At 43.5% G+C, this 22,142-nt stretch overlaps 1 protein-coding gene across 4 annotated transcripts in view; it reads right to left on the bottom strand.

Moving 5' to 3' along the window:
* LOC117589021 overlaps nucleotides 1-22,142 on the bottom strand; it is a 39,803-nt gene that overhangs the window by 10,609 nt on the left and 7,052 nt on the right. For all 4 annotated transcript variants that reach the window (XR_004574186.1, XM_034280647.1, XM_034280648.1 and 1 more), the window contains exon 2: nucleotides 16,110-16,562. Coding sequence is in view for 3 of the 4 variants with exons in the window: in XM_034280647.1 (XP_034136538.1) it covers nucleotides 16,110-16,562 (453 nt within the window). In the remaining variant the exon portion in view is untranslated. The remainder of the gene's footprint in view (nucleotides 1-16,109; nucleotides 16,563-22,142) is intronic.

Here is a 22,142-nt window from a genome sequence, read left to right as displayed (position 1 = left end):
CGGGAGAGCAAACACACACATTGATGTTGTTTTATGGCAAGTTGGCAGCACTCTGGCGCACTGCCTTTGGGACTGCCACACGTATTCGTGTGCCTGTCTGTAGCTGGCGATGCATGTGCACAAATATTATGGTTAATTATGTGGCACAGTTACCCACTGTGGTGCTCCCCCAACACACTATAAAATGCCACCAACCACACATGTGCCACCCAGTCACCCATCCAGTAATTTCCTCTGCCAATTAACATTTTTCTGTGCATTTCTGTTGATTTGAAAAGGGTTTGTGGTTGCGTGTGCCTTAAAGGTCGACCAACCGCAAAATCAAAACCGCAAATGCAAAATCCCCCAACTAAATTATGATAAAATTAATTTCCACAAATGACAACAACAAGCAGGGAGAGAGCGGGAGAGGGGGAGCACCCCATCTGTGGAGCAACAGAAAGGTCACCATCAGGCAGAGATTGCAGCTGTAGAATTGCATAGTAAATTAAGTTAGAAGGAAAAGGGCAGAGCAGAGAGGAGTGCCGTGCCGTGCCTTGCCTTTCTGTTCCTGGAATCTAATTAGTTGCTCCAAAGCCTTGCCAACGCGTAGCCCCCAACCACCACACACAGATGGGTTGACATCAGGAGACAGGCATTTGAGTTAAGTGAATCTGCATGTCATTCATGTCGGGACATTTAGTGCAGCAGCAGCAGCAGGAGCAACAGAATGATGATGCCCCACCAGCAGACAGGCAGGCAGGAGGGCAGAGAGGCGGACAGGATGCTGTTTCTGTTGAGGCAAACACCATGATTTTGATTCTGATGAGAATTCTACTGATATACCAGCTAAAGTGGATTCTAATGATACTCCCACTAACTGCTAAATGCGTATAATACTTCCATCTTACTGCTGCACATGAGCATGTTGTTCCTTGGGGCTCAAATGCTGGCATGTGGATGATGTTTCGGCGACAGCTGCCCTGGCCCTGGCCCTGGCCCCCCAATCAGTTTGAGCTTCGTTGCATTCCTGACATTCGGATTTATGTGCAATTAATCTGCAGCAGTCAGAAGAGGAATATCAAGGCAGAAATCCAAAAGGATTTGGACCTGCGCACCTGCTCACCTGCTCAGCTTCAAATCCAAGCCAAAAAGCAAGCAAAAAAGAGTGAAAGATATTTTGGCATGTAGAAAATGCTGAAATGTCAGCATATTCCCTCATAAATACAGAGATAGAGGATACATATGGGAGGATACGAGGGAGCGGCACACATAATGCATGGAATGGACCCAAAAATTAGCATAAGCGTAAACATTGCCAAGTGTGGGAAGGGCTGTCGAGGGTTCGGGGTTTACTCTTCCTGCCAAGTCAAACATTTTGGCACTGCATTAAATACACAAAATTTGCACAATGCCCAGAGACCCCGCTCCGTGGGTGTTGGGTTAAGCATTAGCCCAATGCCAAAAGCAAAAGCAAAAAACAAATAAAATTTCCCAAAAAAAAAAAAAGGAAGCCACTGATGAGGCGGTTGGCACTCCATGTTGCATGATGCTCGGCTCGGGGTTGGGGTGTAAGCTGCTCGCTTGTGCGTGGCAAATTTGTAGAATTTACATTTTTATGGCACCCAGAGATATGTGCGAGGATTATGCAACACATGGCTGGCATCAAGGGTTAAGGCCAAGGGTTAAGCGTTAATGAAGGCTTAAAGGACTGACGAGGCAAAAGTAAATGCTTCTGCTTCAGGGTTATCTATTGGTTAAGTGGGGCTGGAAATGCTCAAGATAAAGGTTATCTAAGGTTATCTAAAAGTTATTCTTTATTGAGGTTTAAGGCAGTACTGAGACATGAATTAGGATTTAACAAATGCTATGATGGTGACAGTCCTTTTATAGAGAGAAATACTAGGAAAAAAAAGTACAGAAAAATATATAAAATAGACAAAATACTCGATAAATTAATGAAATATAAATATAAATTCTTTGTGCATATCAAATCTACAAAAATATATCCCAAATGCCCGCTCTACCACATCCATGCAAAGATTATTGCTGCAATTAGTGGGAAATACTCTCCCACAATCCGAAAGCTATAAATATCCATAGCGAAACTTTCGAAAACTGCAACTATTTCAATTCCAAAGACTGTCATCTATCAGCATTTCAGTGAAGTTTCCAAATCATTTCACTACCAATCCAAAATAACTTTTCACATTCCGAACGACAAAGTTAATATACCTTGCCATCCCCCAATACCATACCAGACATGCCTCTGTCTCGATGTACCCTCCATCTAGCTCTACCTACACCATCAAGCGAGAGAGCGAGTGAAAGAGGGAGAGAATGGAAAGCGCATCATTTATTCATCACGCACACACAGTCTGCATGAAATGACAGAAAGACATGGCCATACATTATTGTATGCCACCCCCAATAGTCACCACCTCCGCCCCAACTATATCCACAAGCCATATCCTCATCCAAACACAGACACACATTCATGGGTGTGTGGGTCAATCTTGGAAATGGTCATAAATATATATGTATGCACATATATTTGGTGTTTTGTGTTTTATGTCTTATGTCTCTCCTGCTGCTTGCTGCTGCTTCGATTTGAAAGGTCCTCAAACCCCCAACGACTTGCCTCTAAAGTGCGAAAGTTTTTTTACTTTTTGGCTCTAACAAAGTCACCCTGAGCAAAGAAAGAAAAAAGATAAATCTCTATCTCTATATCCTTCCGTTTGTGTGCGTTCTTTATCTGCGTTTAGACATCTTTATCTGGGCGCTTGACCGCAGCAATAACTTTATTTGGGCAGCTGCCTCTCTGCCTGTCTCTCTCTATAGGCATTTTGTTTTCAACAATTGTCTGGGAAATTGATTAAATCAGTATTTACTTTTATGTTATGTTTGCGTTTTCATTTGTAAAACATTTCAATTTGATTTTCTGGTGTGAAATTTCTTTAGATTTTTCGTAGTTGATTGGATTAGAAATGACTTTAAATTACTTTTGCTTAAAGTGCATCAAAGAAATATTGTTTCTGGAGCTCCTTCTTCCTATTTCTTTCCTTAGAAATCGTTTAAGCTCAAGTTTTCATTTAAACAACATTTGAACTTCTTTTAATCGAGTTTTTTGCCACGGAAAACAGAAATTTCTTTGGCTTTTCAGTGCCTTTTTCTTGTGGCTTTCCTTTTATTTTCTTTGTGGATTTTCTTCACATTTTTTTGCGTACGAAATGCAGATGTAATTATTTTTAATGAGCGACTGCAAAATTACACATCAAACGAGTGCCGAAAGAGGGGCAAAGAAATGGGGCAAGGGAATGCCATATGCCATATTCCACATACACAAATTTACATCTTGTATGGGTCGAGTAAATGGGTCGAAGTGTCTATGGCAGGCACAAAGATGGAAACTGGAAAAAAAGAAAAAACCTCAGGTGCGGCAGAGATGGAAATTTCACAGTCTAAAATGTGAAAACTCATCATGAGACCCGTGGGGCATCAAATCTCTCAATCTCTAAACCAAATATTGTAACATCATCAACCAAATGACTTCATTACGGGCGGTGGGGTCTCGAAATGAGAGTAAAGCCAAAACAAAAGGACAAAAACTTATTTCAGGTCAAGAAAAACACACACAAACACACACACATGCCTGATGTGAGCCTTAATTTGAGGCTTGTGTTTTAATTAAAAAGGACAATATATTTGCATGACAGTCAGGCTGAAAGAAAGCAGACGAACACACCAGCTGACAGCTGCGGCCCATAAAGCAGCAGCAGCAGCAGCAGCAGCAGCCAAGGACAACAGCGGCAGGCAGCAGGACGGACTCGCAGGATTCACACAAACAAAAGGAACGGCATTAAGGTGGTGGCAGGGGGTAATGATAGCCAGCCATGACTGGGGTTATGGCCAAGAAAACAGTTTGCGAAATTTGATGGCAATTTTCTTGATTAGTTTCTTGGGGCTTCATTTAAATTAAAGTTTTTGGCACAACTAAAAGAAAAGAAACACACTCCCAAAGATACGATCTTCAACCCACAACCAATATGCCCCAATCAATACCCTCTGCTGCCAACAAAAGACGAAATCACGTCACAAATTTAATTGACGGATCGATAAAAAACAGATTTTCCATAAAAATGCGTTTCCATCAAAATAAAAAACAAAGAAACATAAAAATAAAGGGCAAAAAGTGTAAAAAAAATCAAAAGTAAAGGAAAAACTGTGTAAAAAAATAAATGGAAAAATTGTGTATAAAAAAAGGAAAAAAATGAATAAAAAAAGCAAAAATAAGGTGGAAAAAATCCAGATAAAATAAAATCAAAAGGAAAGAGCGCCAGACGGGCCAGAAAATAAAATGAAACCAAAGGAAAGGCCGTCGACATTGCGTAAGCGAAACTGGCAAAATGTACAAGCGAGACGGGTGGAAGTGTATGAGTGAAAGACAGAGAGAGGTGCAAAGGAGAGGGAAGAAAGCATATCACGATGAATCACGCCAGGCAGTTGGCGCCAAATGTCAAAAAAACAACAAACAACAATGCAATCCCATGCCACAGAAACGGAAAACAGCAACAGAATTATGATTTACAATTTGAGGAGGGAGAGCGAGAGAGAAGGAAAGGGATACTCAGGAGGAAAGAGAGTGAGGCAGTCGCTGAAATTACAATTGTGAAGGAGTATGGCATGGGGATTAAGTATCCGCATTGTTATATTTCCACTCATTTGTGCACATGTAAATGACTGCCAGAGAGAGAGAGAGAAAGAGCGGCAAAGGGGTGCCAGCAGCAGAGTGAAACAGAGAGAGAGAGAGAGAGAGGGAAAAGGGTGCCCAAGAAAGCGACAGCTATCGCTCGAATATGTGATTTGTTGGTCCTCATTTTCGTGACTCCCTGTACGCCCTTTCTGACAAGAAAGTTGCACAGGAACAGGAAATTTATTTGCGTGTCGCGGCAGCTACAAAAACACACAAAAAAACATGTAAGACTGGCTGACTTTAGAGGTCGCAGCTTTGGATACCCTTCTTGCAGATTAATTAGTACAGAATTCAAGAGGAAAATGTAGAAGTTTCAATAGGGGGAATACGAAAACTCTCCCTCCCTCTCTTTAGTTGCAAATAACTCACACTTTCTATCCCTTTCGCCTGTTACAAATATCTGCTCTAAGTCGTCAAACTCTTCGAAAGGGCATCGTGAAACGCGTGAAACCCGTGAAAATGCGAAGCTTGGGAAACAATAAACGAATTTTCGCAGGGGTAGACCAACCAAAGGGAGAGAAAGGGATATGAAAACAGGGGGAAGAGAGAGGGGAAGATAGTCCGTGCTTCTGGTTGGAGTAGAAATACTAAACAGTTGCAATTAGTGCAGAGTGTGGCTGTGGTAATGCCGAGGCAAGAGAGAACCTGGCTAAAAGGATTCTAGTATGTCCTGAGGCAAAATTGATGGATATGCGGGAGTGTGTGTTTGTGTGCGTATGTTAGAGGGTTTCTGGAAGTTGTGGAAACTCCTCGGTGTGGGTGGGAGGGTCATAAATCAAATGAAAAGGTAGATCGAACTAATGAATAGTGGGGTTGAGCAGGAGCAGAGCGGGATAACAATGCTGCCTAAATCAGCACCAGCATCGAGAACTCCTGCAAGACTTTAATACTTCCCATGATATGTGTTTCCCTTTTTGGCCCATTTATATCCCTTAAATCTTCTGCAGCACTCCCATTCTCGACTTATAAAAGATTACCAACCAAAAAAGGATCCATAAATGCGACACATAAAACGCTTTTAGGATGACTGCCTTTGCATTTCTCTTCCTCTCTGACTTCCTTTTGCTCTATTTATTTAATATTTATCTCAATTTTATTTATTTACTGCACACACACACATGGAGAGTGCCAGCCAAAGAGGGAAAATTCTAAGCCAAAACAAGAAACGAAGCACCAAAAAAAGCAGGAAAAAAAACCAAAACCCCGCACATTGTTGTATTTTGGTTTGAAAAACTTGTGCCACCCGCAGAACATTTTTTGGGAGAAACCCGGAGGAAAAGTGGTGGCTTGATGGCATACAAATGGGTGGCGGACTGTTAGATTGTTAGGGGAAATACCAGACCCCACCCCAGAACACCCCAAAAGGTGTTTCAAATGTGTTGCAAAGTGCCCAAAGTGCCCGGACAAACTATTTGCTCAGACATTTTCGCTGCTTCTGCTGCTGTTTTCCAACAGCCAAACACATGAACACACAAAAAGATCGAAGAAAAGTTCTTTTGTTGCTTGAGCTGGAGTGATAATGTGCACAAAGTAGAGGCAACCGAGAGTACAGCACCGTCGTACAACAAGTTGCAAAGCTTTTACACTAAACAACAAAGTTAAGCTGATATTTGTTCCCTGTCAGCCAGGGAACCCCTCAACCCTCTCCCTTGCGGATGGGGCAAGTTTTATGGTGCTGCATCAAAAGCAGTCGCCGGTGCGCTGCTGCTTCTGGGGATCCTGGGAAATGTTTTACAGCACGCACGTGCAATGCGGCGTATGCGCAATGTGAATCCTTGCTGTCCTTTACGGATTGCAAATGCATAAAAGATAAGTAGGTTAAAAGAAGGATGCAAACGAATGCAGTGATTTAAACACAAAGAGGATTACAACGAAGGACAGAATAAAGGAAAGAAATGAAGCTCTAGCGAATAAGAATAGCGAGAAGGAAACATAACGAATAGGAATAATAAGAAACGAGCTAGAGAGCGAGAGACTGCTGTAGCCAATTGAAATAACGAGAAAACCAAATGGAATAACGTGAATTAATTACTTGCACAACGAATAATCATTGTCAAAGAAAGGAAGAAAGAAAAGGCAGAACGAAATGAAAATCCCAACGATTAAAATCCCAGTTCAGGAACAAAAGAACAAAGTATCAACAGAAAGAATCCCAGCCTTGTGACAGAAGGCAAAGTGTTGAGGAAATTAAATAAATTTGCATTATCCAGCAGAGTGTAAATTTTGCTCAAGGCTCTTACATTCACAGAACATTGACTCTGCACCGCCACAGGATGCCACAGGATATGGCACTTTAACCCGCTTGGACACACACACACACACACACACACATATTACACTCCACTTCAGTCCACTTCAGAGATCCGTAGAGAGGCCATCAAGATTGATTTATGTAAATGATTGCCACACTTTGCGCCACATAATAAATAACCACGAAGCCCGTAGCCAGAAGGAAACTAATCAGAAAACTAAAAGACAACAAAAGTGATAAAAACCAGAAGCAGGAACACGGAAAAAAAGAGAAGCAGCCACAGCCAAAGGAAACTTCAACGTAATGCAGCACTTGGCTTTTGCCCCTCCTGAAAGACTGAGAGACTGACGTTGAAAATTTTTGCATGCCACTTGAGCCATTCGCTTACCCATAGAACAAAAGGAAATAACGATGGAGATGAACCAAAGACAGACACAGACACACACAGAAGGAGCACCAGCAGGAGCATCAGGAGACACAATGATATATGGTTGATTTGCGTGTCTTCTTGGCACAAGAGGAAGTTTCCTTTCACAGTCCGCTAAGGGCAATTCAATATGCATACATCACAAGCAAAGACAAGAGTAGTTGCTCCCAGACCGACCCCACAGACCCCGCCATTCTGATGGTTTCACCATTCAAAGTTGTTACATGGCAAATAAACGTTGTAGTAGTACGCATCGAGTCTGACAAATGGCGGAGTTCGAGACCCTTAGGCGGGAGTTGTAATGGGAATGTGTAGGTACTTTGATCTGCCAAAAGAACTCTCGCTTTAAATGTAACTTTACATGGATTCAAGATAGCTGGATGAGATATCAATGGCAGATGATCCCATCCCATGTTAGCTATTCTTAAGGCTCAGCGACAGGAATCGATTGAAGTTACACGAAGTTTTCTCTCGTTAAAGTGCATCGTCCATGGATGTTATGTTTCCCTTTCTGTTTCGTTTACTATCTTATCTTCTCTTACTTTAAGTCCCACCCAACTACTCCTTCCCTTACCTGCACTCCAACCTCTGTGTGTCTCAATCCTCTTGTTCTTTTCCTGCTCCATTTTTGTGCACTACTAAAACAAGTGTAATCGTAGTTTAATCTGGCATTCGGTATTCCAGTTCAGAGAACAATTTTGCCACTCGAATCAGTTAATTTTTTTAGAGTAGAGAGAAGAGAACATAACCGCTCCATCGGACAAGGGCCATGGACCTAACACAAGTTGACACTTGGCTTCAATGGAAGTTTTGTTCGTTCGAGAGTGGGGGGGGGATGGGGAAAGTTAGCAAATTAAAAACGCTGCCAACTAATGGTCCGAATGCACCGAAAACTCATTCGAGCACATGGGGGCAATGCGGACGCTCTCAGCAGCTCTCAGCCAACTCTCAGCACTCTGGCACCCTTAACTCTAATGGCTGTGCAGAGCGGAAAACTTTGAAATGAAAATTGCATAACTCCCAAGCTGCTCATAAGACCCCCCTCCCAACTCCCACTCGGACCCATGTGCAGTCCACAATGCGAGGGCGCGGGGAATCACTCTGAAAAGTGAGCACTGGGATCCACTTGACGCATATGAAAGTTGCATGTGGGGCGCTCGCATGGGCTGCTCATAAGTCTGGGGATATAGCATCGGGATATATGTATGAACATACATTGTACATATATGTATATTTACAGTTTTGTGATTTTTTTTTTTTGGGGCATTTTGTTTGGCTAACAGATTTTCTATTTTGAAATTTGTTCGCTGGCCATTGTAAAATTCATGTCTACCATATAGAAATATTCATTTGAGAGGCTTAGTTGGATTTATGGTATACGTGAAGGGCCTCCAAAGTGGGCTTCAAATGTTAGAATGAGTTTTAAAAATGTTACGAGTAGCTTTAGAATATTTAAGAGGAGTTATGGAATATTTACGAGTAGCTTTAATGGTTTAAAAGAACTATTTAAAGCGCTCAAAGTACCGGGATATATCAGAGAATTTTTAAAGCATTTTGTATAGCTTCTAAAATGTATAGAAAATGATTTCATAGTCTCTCAGTTTCAGCACGATTTAACATTTCTCCGTTCTCTATCAATTCCCTGTGCCAGTCTGCAGCGTATTGCTCTCTAATAATACCCCATATTATGATTACCTTTCACTGGCTAAACATTCCTCCTCCTTTCTCAACTCATCTCAAGCGCAAGACTCTGAAAATTGGCCACATTTATGTAAAGTGTGCTTCAACATTTCCTCTCTACCTGCCACATTAATTTATCTTTCATAGCACTCGAGCATTTTCCTGCTTTTGGCATGCAAAACGCTTCACCCAGTCCCAGACCCAGTCCAAGCTACTCCACCGCCCACTTTCATTCAAAATCGGAGCCACTTGAGTCTTAAATTGCTTTCAAAACTAAAGCACACGTGCAGCTGGTTCTGGTCCCTTTTTGGAGTCCTGCCCCCCGACTAAATATAGACGTTTTGGGTGGTAAAAAATGTAATTCCAGCAACTAAGAATAAATGAGAGAGCCAGAGAGTTACGCAGTTACAGAGTTCTAAGAGTTGTGCCCCAGCTATCGTGATTGATTTGACCGAATTAAGGCTAATTGCATGAAAAATATGAGGTGCTCGATGGGGTTGAAGCTCAATTAAGGCTACAATATGCATACATATGTACGAGTACAACTTTAGTAGATGTAGACGGCGCCACAATCATGGACACGGACACGGACATGGACACGGCTACTGTGGACAAAACTCCGACACGGACACTCAACTTTGGCCTCGCTCTGGAACTCTTGGATGTTGGCGCCAACATTTTGCGTTTGGCGCAGACATTAAAATGCTTAAAATATCGATCTGTTACAAAAGGGACCCAAAAATACATACATATACAATGTATAAGGCCACAACGAGGCGCAAGCCAGCAACAGTCTGCCACTTAAATGGCTAACAAGAGCAAGAAAGAAAGAGAGAGAGAGAGAGAGAGAGAACGAACAGAAGGTGCTCTGTGAAGCAAGTAATTTGGGGGATGTTGCAGGATTTGGTTAGATTTTTTTTGGGCATATATTTTTATAGTCAGCATCTAATATTTCAGCAATTAGGTAGGTAAAATGGGGAAAAAAGATATTTAAGTGGAAGATTTGTGGTTGGAATTTTGTGATTTATTTATGACCGAGTGAATTGGGTTTCACGTGAAAAAGGTTTTATGGATTGAATAATTAGGGCACTAGGAACAGGATAGATGGGTTGTAAGGTGTGGATGGAAACGCCCTCTGGAAGTCCATCTACTTATCTATTTTTCATCTGCTAAGTTCGATCTGTTATTCTTTTATCTGACTATCCATCTATTAATCCTTCCACGCATAATCCTACTAGTTATTCAGCTACTTTCCATCTGCATATCCATCAATCTGCTTATCCTCCACACATCCTCCCCGTTTCTTTTGCCTGAATAGACATTTATTGCCCCAAAAGTTTGCCCCAGAACACATCCCCTCATATCCCTATCCCATATCTGGCTGGTGTATCCGTTTCCTTGGCTATTTAGTGTGTGTGTCTATGGCTTCCGTTTTGCTCTCCCTCTCTCTCTCTCTCTCTCCCACTCTCTCCATTTCTCTTCATTTTGCCATTTTTTTCCACTTTTTGCTTGCACCTGTGTGTGTGTGTAATTTCTGTGTGGACCGCTTAAGGGGCCTTTTTTTAGCATTTAGGTTTTTATTTTGGACACTCAAAAAAAGTCTGGGAGGTAGGGGGGAAAGAGCAAAAGGATTCCTATGATGGGCTTGGGCTCTGATTTTTGCCCGCACTGTTATTGCCTGTAAAATGAAACAATCTTTTTTCCTGTGCCCGCGACTGTTTCAACTTTCCGTTTGAGTTTTGCTTCCTTTTTCTTTCTTTCCATTGCGTTTTGTGTGTGTTTGGGGTTTATTCTCGCATCTACGTGCATTTTGGCCGCATATTTTCCGGTTGCGTTGCCGTTGCCCGCCTGTCATTGCTTTGGTTCATTTCACATGCACCGCCGGTAACCGAACCGCATCCCCGATCCTCTCTCTCTTTCCCCTCGTTTTCCATTGTTTGTGCAAGGGAAAATTAAAAAGAACGAGCACGCAAGCCATAGTGGAAAATGTGTGTTGGCGGGCAGAATGAAGTCTCCCTTCGTCTCTCGGGCAAGGAATGGAATTCAAATTGTTTCAGTCCGCTTTTGTTGTTCAACATTGCACGCGTTCCGTGCCCAAGAGATAGCGTTATAGTTATGGGATTTACGCGGGGGATTTATAGAATGCCAATGGGCCCCCCTCAACCCTTCTCGCGATGCACGATGATTGAATGCCGGATATTCGCCTCATCCTTTGCGTTTTTTTTTTTTGTTATACGTTTCCAGGGATCAAATGGGTTTCGAAAGCAGAGAAATTACAGACACATACATGCTGTGGCTTATAGAAATTTAAATTGCAATTTTTATCAAAATAATTAATGGATAGCGGATACGTGATAAGGGAAATATGCATAAAATAAAATCAATAAGTGGAGAATAAATGATTGATAAATGGCTCGCCATTTAAAGAGGCATTTTCAGTGATTTTAAATCCCGGAAACATTTTATACTCTTAAATCCGATTTACCTGTAGCCAAATAAACCAAATTCCCAACCTAAAAACCATTCCTAAGCATTCCGCCAGCAACAATTAACTTACTCTTTGTCAAATAATCCCTAATTTTCTACTCTGCCTCTCTTTAACCATTTGATAATTTAATTATTCTGGAATTTGGTATTATTTGATTCCAGCTTATTGTCGGTCAAACCAGAGAACAGCCTGAACAGCCAGCTTGTGTTTCGGGAGGCCAAAAAGCAATTCCATCAGTGGCCGAAAGGTCTCTTAGCCTCTACCATTGGGGCAGGACCTACCCCACTAGGCGAGTGGCTGCTCAGCTTCTTGGGAGGCACACACAAAGCCACAGAGCCACACAGCCACAGCGCCACCCAGTCATCCCACGTAAGCCGCTGAGCACTGTCTGAGTGCTTAGGGGGCATGCCACATTAGGCAAATATGTAAATAACTTTTAAGGAATTAAGCCCACGCACACAGGGAAGTAGAGAAAGAGAGTCTGCGGGTGGAGATGCTCCAAGGGAGATAAATAGACACGCATAGACGTTTTCTTGGAAGGAGCCCGAAGTTTCCTGCTTATCAGCTTATGAACAAGGCCTACAATGCAATCACTTATACGCCATGTTGCACCACCGTGTTGGCCTGTGTCCTGCATCCTGTGCCCTGGGTCTGTGTCTGTTCCGACTACAAAATGGAACATGCAGCAGGGGGAAAGGCTAAACGGCAATGAATATGCCATGGCAATGCACGGACAGAAAATACACACAAGAGAGGATGAAACTGTGGGAACTAAAAGCGGAATAGTTCCTTTGGGATACGCTCACTTCCCCTTTTTCGTTTCTCATATTTCTCTCAGTGTTTGCCGGGTGGAAAACATTAATTACACACACGTTCGCCATGGGGTCTATAGTAGCGGATGAGAGCAGGACTGTAGCAGACAGGTGTAGAGCAGCACGGGAGGACAGAACAGAACGCCAGAACAGGACGAGGACATGGCAGAACAGGAGTGGAACATAAGGCAGACCAGGAGGCAAGCCGCAAACGCGTCATTACCAAACGGGGACTTTCCTTGTTTTACAGGCGGATTGCCAGCGGTGGGATGCCAGAAGGTAGAGGAAAGAATTGAGTGGCTGCCAGTGGGCAGGGGATGCCATAGGAAGGAGTGTCGGAGTGTGGGAATGATGTATGTATGGAGGGGCGAAAATTGGGAATCATTTCATTGCTTGCCACGTGAACTGTGTGTGTGCCCCGTCGTCGCGGCTCTTCACTGCATTTTATCTGCTCCAATTGCAGCGCAGCACAGACAGCGGGGGAGGCAGAGGCAGAGGACGAGACCGATGCAGAGAGCCCAGAGCCGTGAGCATATTTACCGTTACTTTGCCATTTAATGCATGTGGGAATTACAAAAGGGGGGCGTGGCAGAGCGACGATTTTGCTGCTGTTGTTTTGTGCCGTTATGTGCCTGTCTGCCGCCTGGAAGGCGATTTTAAATATTCGAACCCAAACGGCGACAGCGTGGAAAGAAGGGGTGGAGGTATAAAGAGAGATGAAAGGGGGGCAGGAAGGAAAATAGAGAGAATGTGTGTGCAGAGAGAAAGCAGAATGAAACGAAAGCTTAAACGGAAACAACTGTAATATGCAGCGGGCGAATACCTTTTGCAGAGAGGGAGAGGGAGAGATAAAGGGTATGCAGATTTGCAATCATTTGCAGCTCGTAAGCACTCCGATCTATGAGGAATATATACAAGTATTTGGTATGCAAGTTATTAATTTTTGTAGGCCTACAATTTTAAAATGTTCTATCTTATGTTCTTACATAACTCAGTGAAATTTGAAACACACACAAAAGTTGCAACATCAAGGGTATCAAACACTTCGGCAGCCAAATATATCATTTTTTTCCGAACTGCTGCTCTTTCGCCTCCATCATTCTCTTATGCAGGGCCTGCTGTTCGAAATTCCTACTCATCCTCTTCTGCAACGCCGCCTGCTGATGCTCTTCCACCTTTTCCATCATTCTTCTCCCCGATGACTGCTCCAGCACCTCCTCTGTCGACATCATCTGTGCACTGCCTGCCATTCCCACTCTTCTTCCATCATTGTCACCGCCTGCTCGCTCCTGTTTCGGTTAGAATGGTAAACAATAATAGCAGACAACAATGAAGGACGATGGCCCAGAGGAGGATTACAGGACACTCACACACGGCGGGGTGGACAGAGAAAGAATGTAAGAGTGGAGGAGAAAGAAGAAAGAAGAGGAAAAGCTAAAAGCTGAAGCAGCGGACGAGTATGCGACTAAGTGTTTTGCAACGGAAATGCCGAGCTATCATGCAAAAAGCCACTGTCAGATTAACGAACCATGGCCAAAACAGATACGAAGAGAACGCGGAGAAGGGGGGCAGAGAGATAGAGAAGCTACGTAGTGGCTACGCCAGAAGGTAAATGGCATCAGGAGAGATCCGCCAGTCAGCGCACGTGACGCTGCGACAGTCCATGACCAAGTGCTGATTTTTTATCAGAGCACAGAATGGGGCAGAAGCAGAGAGAGGAAAAAACAGATAACAACAACAAAAAGTACGAAGAACAAAAAGTGCACAAAAACTGGCAAAAAAGGTTATTGACATCGTTGTTGTGCCTTCTTTTCCAGCTGTCACTTTGTTTTTCTGCCATTCAAAGTAGACTTTTCGTGGCAAGTATTGGTTAAAAAGATAAAGTCAAAGAAAGGACAATACATAAATACAGCAAACAATTATTAGACACTTGGCTGCCGCCAATTTGAGCTAAAAACTTAAGCAGATATAAAATGGAAGCCCTATCTATAAGCACCTCAAGTATATCATACAACAGAGACTGCCCCACCCTTCAAAGCTTCCCTGCCACTTGTCCATACCCGAAAACGCTTCAAGAACACACACACTCGGCCCGAAACCGCTTGAAAAGTATTGCATACTTGGAGGCGCCTCCTTCAGAATATACTTGCAACAAAATGCTGCACAGTAAAAAACAAAAGCAAAGTCAAGCGTAACGTAACAGAAAACTGCGCAACTTGTGAAGAGGTGGAAATGCTTTTTAAGTATTAATTTGCGCAAACACTCGACGCAACAGAAAAGCAACAAAAAAAAAACAGAAACAGAGAGGACAAAAAAAGTACAAAAGAGGGTGGTGGGAAAAAAACAAGTTAATAAAGCGGCACTGCAAGTGCACCAGCAGCAGCAACAGCCACCCCACAAACCCCCACCCAACTGGGGCAAAACGTTTTTCACCACATTTTCTGCTGGTCGTCGGTCGGTCGGTCGGTCGGTCGTCTGCTGCTCGACATTCTCCTTTGGCCAATGTCTCACTAATTGTTCGGAACATGGCCGAGACACCTAGGACACCCGCAGGACACCTACGTTAAAAGGTTTCTACCCCCCTTGCGCACTTGCTCCTGCGTTCCATTGCACTTTCCTTGGTCTTGCCGTCATCGTTTCTGCCAGACTTTCTATCATAGTTTTCCCCCACTCTTTAGCTCTTCGCTTCCCCGCCACTTGTTTCTCCCAAACTCCCTCTCTTCCTTTCATAGTTTTTCCCACTCTTTGGGCACTCTCTCTCTCTCAAGTGCATTTTAGCTGTTTTGCGTTAATTGAAAACTTTTTTTGCCGAGCAGATATTCAGTATTTTTCACAGCACGGCAAAAACAAACTGAATTGGAAAAGTTTTCTAGTTTTCCACACTACCAAAACGCAGAGGAAAGAGGGCACAGTGGGAGAGTGGGCGCAAAGTTGTCCTAAGTAGAAGTGCAGCTCCAGAGTTTTTAACGCTTTGCCGCCTGTCATTTGTTTAGACTTAAAGTCCGCACCCAAAAAAAAAATGTAACCAAAACCCAAGTCCCAGAAACAGGACTCAAGGACCCCCCCTTGGACTCTGTCTCAAGTTTGTTTGTGTTTCCTCTTAGAACTTGGTGGCCAATTAGTGGGCAGCAGAGGGGTACAGAGGGGCAGTGGAAACTAAAGATGGGACTTTAACTGGCGAACTGGCAGATGGTACTGTACTCTCTTGACTAAATCGGAAATCCACTTTAAGCTCTTTTCGGGTTTGGTCTTCGAGCGAAATTGTCAAAGAATGAACCAAGGGTCCAAGGTGTCTTTTGTGTGTGTTTTTTAATGCGGAAATATGAATCCCAAAAGAAGGAAATCTCTGAGAGCCATTAGGCTTCCCAAAGGACACCACAGGAAGTCCAAAAACTGAGTTAAGCTCGACCGATATACAAAGCTTCTCGGGAAAGTTGAATTGACAAACTTACGATTGAAGAAACAGAACAGCGAAAGTTTTGTTTAAGTTTTAAGCGAGTTTAATTAAAGGAAAGCTATTTTTGGTTATTTTATGAATTCTTTAGACTCTCGTTGGAAACTCTTTTTGAGTCTAACCGTTCCCAAAATTTACTATTTATGAGAAATTCAAAGCTAAGGGAAACCAAGAACCTACGTCACTTGTTCTGGACTACGTTCCCACATCTTGCATCTTAAATATTAATCTTAACTGTCAAATATTTAACTGAAATGCTACTCACGATTTCCCGCTGCAGCTTGGCAATGTTGAAATTCGCTTGGGCCAGGCGCACACTCAGCGTGGCCACGTCACTCGTCAGCTGGGCCCGTTCGTTGGCATTCCTGTCCACCAGCTTCAGCATCTTGTCCTCGAGACTCTGATTCACCTTCTGGACGCGCTTGTGGGACTCGTAGAGGCGATCGTATTTATCCTGCCACGCTATCACGCTGTCCTCGAGCTCCACCTGACGTTCCGTCTCCCGCAGACAGGCGGATTCCAGGGCGTAAAGCTGTGACTGTTTCTCGATTAATGCCTGTTGCAGTTGTTCAATTTCCGTCGTGGCTGCTGTAGGGGCGCCGGATAATGCCACTGCTGTGGAGGTGGCTGTGGCGGTGGCGGAGGCGGAGGCTGTAGGCGTGGATGACACCACCGATGCTGCGGGTGCCGCCTCTGATGCTATTGCCGCTGTGGCAGCCTGCAGAGAGAGAGAAAACGCACACACAAAATGAAATTATGAACAGAAAATATTTTTTGTAATTAATTTTACTTCCGTCCGACGAGTGCTGGCGTTGAGTGGGGTTCTGTGTGGCACTTTGTGTGTGTGCGTGGGGTTCGTTCAACGGATATACCGGAGGCTCGGACAGACGGACGCTGGACAGACGAGTTGGACGCAAAGTGTCACACAGTTTCGGCTGTGGCTGCTGCAAAAACTCAACTGAAAGCACGCCCTCGGATGCCTGGGGGTTAGACAGCGCCAGCATCAACATTGTACGTGTATTACAAGCGTATCTCTTCTCCACTCCACTCCACTCTCACTCTCTCTTTCCTTCTCTCCTGCGCTGTGCCATCCATCGGTTTTCGTTTTGGTTTTGTTTTAAATAACATTTCAAAAAGCTTTGAGCTCTGGGAGCGTAGCTCTGAACATTTCATGTCATAAAAATGCATGTCATGCCCATAAATTTGTTGACGATAGCGGGGGCGAGGAGAGGCACAACCGTACGTGTACAGTGTGTCCAACCCGTACAGCATCTGCCTGCAGATAAGACAATGCGTTACGCCAGAGCGAACCCAGCAATGCCCTAACTAAAACATTGAGAGATAAGCACGGCAATGAATATTCCCCGCAGTTGAGGGAGCAGGGTGCTCGAAAAAGCTAGAGCTGTCGGCAGCGATTAAGCAAAGGATGAAAATGTAGAGCGTAGTGCCCGAGGAGAGCCATGCATAAACAAACACATGTAGAAAGAGAGCGATCTGGCATGGCAAAGCGCGCAGTTCTAAGCACCTAACTGTAAAATGCTCGCTGCTACCTGCGTGGCTTTGCTACCTGCTGGCGTCTGGGAAGGGTGCATTTGGATCTAGGGCTTGCTAGCTGCCAGCAGCAGATAAGCTGAGGCTGTAAATGTACACGCAGAAAGAGGACAGCAATAGGTAAAGACAACTTCAAGACAGTCATATAGAGAGAGATAGATCACTGCAGAGCCATAAAGAGAGACCAAATACTATGCAGTGCAATATAGAGCGACAGCTTAATGCGAGCGGAGACTACGGTTAAAACAGCGCAGAGAGCGCAGATCAGAGAGAGAGAGAGAGAGAGAGAGAGAGAGAGAGAGAGTGATTTTCTTATCAGTAATCACAATCAGTGCCAAAGCGTGACGAAAACCGATTTCGATGCTTTTAAAGAAGAACTTCCATTTGGAACTTAATTTCATTAGCAAGAATATATTTCCCACAAACCACAAACAATCCTCTAACCCATCGCTCCCTCTCTTTCTCTCCGTCTGGCCATGTGCCAGCCAGCCAGCAACCTCATCCATAATGCCTGAGCTCTGGAGCTATCAATATCAATACTCATCCATCTCCGGACACTCCCGACTATCGCCAGAACTTCCTTGGAAGGCCAAAATCCTTGCCGTTGCAGCCACAGGCGGGACTGGCGAGACGCAGATGTCGTGGCTCAAAATCAAAGTGCAAACTACATTCTCAAACAACTAATTGGATTAACTTGGCTAAAAAAGAGGGGAGCCATGGAACGGGGTACGAGTACGAGCCAGAATGTCGCCAGTGGAAACTTTGTCTTTGGTTGGTTACTCCGTCAACTCAAATCCCCCTGGCAACCAACCCCGTTCCACCCACCCATCGTATCATATGAGTTTGCCTTTCGTCACATGCTGCTCCCTCCTCGGGGCGGCGGGGAAAAGGCGGAAAGACTAACTGTCTTCGTAGCTCCGCTCCTCAAACCTAAAAACTGCAAAATGTACACAAAATTTAATTAAAAAAGGATTTTCGGGCTGGAAAGTTACTTGGCTTCTTCGCTGACTTGGCCTCTTTCGAGGCAGTCGCTTTTTTGTGCTCTGGCTTTAACGGGTTCGTATTTTCCACAAAGAAAATAATTTTTCTTCGCCTACACACAGACACCCTACATACACATCTCTCTCTGTCTGCAATTCTTTGGGACTTTCTGCTAACGCATAAGAAAATTCAATTTATAGTTTATTTGAGTGCGCGTGTGTATGTGTGTGGGAGTACGGGGGGGCGTGGCAAATTGCCAAAGACAGACAATGCTATTAATTAATTTAGAAACCATTTTCCGAGCGGAACATGGCGGCAACAATTAAAACGGAACCAGTTTAAGTGTCCATCGGGGGGATGGCTAGGAAAAGCTATGGCCATGGACGGTCCGAGAGTTCTACATGTGTGAGTGTGGGCTATCCAAAAGTTTCCCCAGAGTTTATGTGTGTATGATATGTGGGAAAATATATGAGGGAAAACATCCTGTGCCATTTTGGAAAGTTATCTCCACTTCCCAAACCCCCTCTAGCCGTGGCATTATTTGTTTTGGTTTTGCTTTTTAGTTATTAAAACCATTTTCGTGTGTGTGTTTTATGTTTTTCCAACATGTTTTGTCATCGTACGTGTTAGTTTTTTGTTTGCCGCATGGTTTTCAAATAATTTATTAAATGCTGGCTGCCTTTTTCTGATACAACAAACAACACACAAATTACTTTACATCCTGATGGATGCTCTGTGTATTGACTTTTTTGGTTGGATCCTTTTAATTGTTGTTATCAAAAGGTGAATAATAAATGCAGCTGCATGTCGTTTTTTTTTTGTATCGTGAACAATTATAATTTGATAAAAGAGTAAATATCAGAGACGTGATGTTGCTTACTTAATTTATGGGATTATTGTGCAAATTCTGAACGTGAACGTGATGCGTTTCGAGGCCAACAAAAGATGTCAAAGAGCACGGTTGGAATTTTTCTCAATTTTTATATAATATCTGCACACTGCCCATTCCTTATACTCGTTTGCAGCAAAGTTCCTTATCCATCCTTCCTAACTCTGGAATCTATATATTTATTCTGCAAACTTTTCTAATTCATTTTTCTGCTTCCGTTAGTATGGTTTCTTTCTCAGCATTTCCATAGCCTTCACCCGCAGCCGCTGAAAGCTTGGACAACTCGAGAGAAACTTTCAAATATTAATTGAGTCATGAGGTGTTAAACTTGTCCTTCCTTGAGACACATGCCTCAGCCTTAAGGCGACGCCTTGCACATAATCAAATCCTTTCTAAATAACTTTCAACTCTCAAGTTTTTTTTTTTTTATCAGGTTAAAGGACTTTCGTCCACTCACTTTAAGGAGTTTTTTTTAACGCCTTTGTTTTCTGTCAATACCCTCTTGAAACCCCTTTTTCTGCTGCTCATTTTTCTTGGTTAAAGCAAACTTTCGAAGCTACTTCATGACTTTCCGAAACCATTTTCTAATTGTCATCCTCTTCCGCGTCCTGCTGGAAGTAAGTGTAAGTATTCGAACAGACAGAAAAGTAATGAGAGAAAAGCTTGTGGGAAAAAATGTGGGAAAAATGTTGGCGAAAAGGAGTGGGCGAAGAGTGGAGGGGCGGGAAATGGAGTTGTCATTATTTATTATGTTGCTCAAGTCTTTCATTAGTTCACTGGCATTTTTGTGTCCTCTTTCATTTTGTTGCCAAAAGAAGCAAACGATAATGAGTGGAAGGGAACAAACGAGCAAGAATTCTCTTATCAACCTCATTGAAGATGTTGTCACATTCCTTTTCCGTTTATTTACAGTTATTTGGTTGCTCATTTTCTGCCAAAGCCCCCCACTTAGAGCCACCTTCAAAGGATTAAAAAAAAGGGAAGCTGAAGGCGTCGTTTGTCTGTGAGTCAGGCGCCATGAATAAAAAGTGTAATTCCCATCATTATTTGGGAGTTCTCGGGCTGCGCTCCTTTTCTGCCTGATTGACCTTGGCTTACCCTGATTCCAGCGGATAATTACAGATCAGAGCGCCGCCCGCAAACTAACCCACAATCCCAATTCCCCAGTGGTTTTTGTGTAATGTTATTTCAGTAACCAAAAACCCGCGCCATACTTTCTTCGCTCAATCGATAAGCAAATGTTGTAAACATCCATGGATGTGCCTCTGTGGAATGGTTGAAGACACTTGGGTAAACAATATTTGATGGGAAACGGTGCGGCCAGTGATGAATGGGGGAAGTAAGGTCAATTGCTGTGACCCCAGAGCCAGCGTATGCGAACGCGGAATGTCTTGCCTGCCTGCCATCGCCATTCGCCATTCGCCATTCTCCATTCTCCAAGGCATCGCTGACATTTAACACAAAACGACGCGAGTCCTGTCAATGCCAATGTCCTGGATGGCAGCAGGGAGGCAGTTTAGGTGTGCGGCTGTGCACAGTGACGGAATGTTTATGCGAATGCTTGGGCACAAAAACATACGTGACGTGCCTCAGTCTGTGGCCCTACCCATGGCACTGATGTCTTTGGCTCTATTCCCGACTCCGTCTCTATTTCTGTCTCCATCCTTCTATCTGGCTCCTTCTATTGCTGGCTCCAACTAAGGTCCTGGCCCGCCGCCCCGCTCTTCATGTGTGGCTGCTTAAGCAGCGGAAGCAACTGACAGCTGAGGGAATGGTAACAAGAGGAGCCAGCGAAGCTCTGGCATCGAGACGAGTCGAAATCCCTCAGCTGGAAAAATGCCTTCAACTTCAGACCGTGACAGTTTCCTGACTCTCCTGCCAGTTATGTCAGACTTGCTCTCATATATTTCACTCAACTGAAACTTCTCGATGACTTTTTCTCAATGCGATGACGGATGGGCGTGGACATGTGGGTGTGTAATTAGGATAATGCTTGAAAGCAGGATGACATGACATTCGATATGAGATGATGCTACTCGTATTCCTTGGTTTTAATTACAAGTGTTTAAGCTGCAGTTAAAGGGAAAATGATTATTAAGGCAATTAAAGTTGCAATTAATTATTTGCTGCCTCAAGTGGTGCCCAATAGAGGTTAATAAATCAATTTCAATTAGTTTAGTTTAGTTGCAGTGGGAAGGAGAAAGCTCTATGGCAAATTTGTTTAACTTTTAAGTGACTTCAACCAAAGAAACCACCAACCAAATGCGCGTACGTCGCATGTATTCCCATGGCCACTTTTCTCCACTCGGAAATCCACAATAATCTCTGGCTAAAAACTTGAAACTAAACTTTAGCTCCACTGTGCATTATCTTTATCCCCACAGAAGTGGGCATCCCCAACGCACAAGCCGCTTCTGCTCTGTGTCTGCTGTGTACATATTTTGCCGAGTGACACATTATGTTAATACATTCTCCAGTTGAATGCGGGCAAATATTGAGCGGCACACACACACTAACACACATGTAACACATGAAATTTATGTATATTTTGATGACATTTTGAACGCATAACGCACAAAATGTCAAATACATAAAAATGAAAAGCCAGCGACAAATGGCAGGGAATAACGAGCAACACACGATTGAAAGAGTAAACCAAAGGAAGGGGGAGGGAAATCATTTCCAAAATACACGCACGTTTCTGTATCCCCTGTATCCCCTGCATCCCCTCCATCCTGCTAGCTCTATCCTTTCCCCCCTTTAGGGAAATATATCGAATAACACCAAAGCGGAAATCGATGACGGCCATTTTGCTGTAAATTGAGGCATTTTGCCCCAACGCTTTTGTAATTGTACGACTGAAAAGATGAGGGATTC

This window comes from Drosophila guanche, unplaced genomic scaffold, assembly GCF_900245975.1.
Source record: "Drosophila guanche unplaced genomic scaffold, DGUA_6, whole genome shotgun sequence".
In the NCBI taxonomy this organism is placed as follows: domain Eukaryota; kingdom Metazoa; phylum Arthropoda; class Insecta; order Diptera; family Drosophilidae; genus Drosophila; species Drosophila guanche.
The sequence above is the reverse complement of the archived record's forward strand: the minus strand, read 5'-3'. Positions and strand labels throughout refer to the sequence as shown.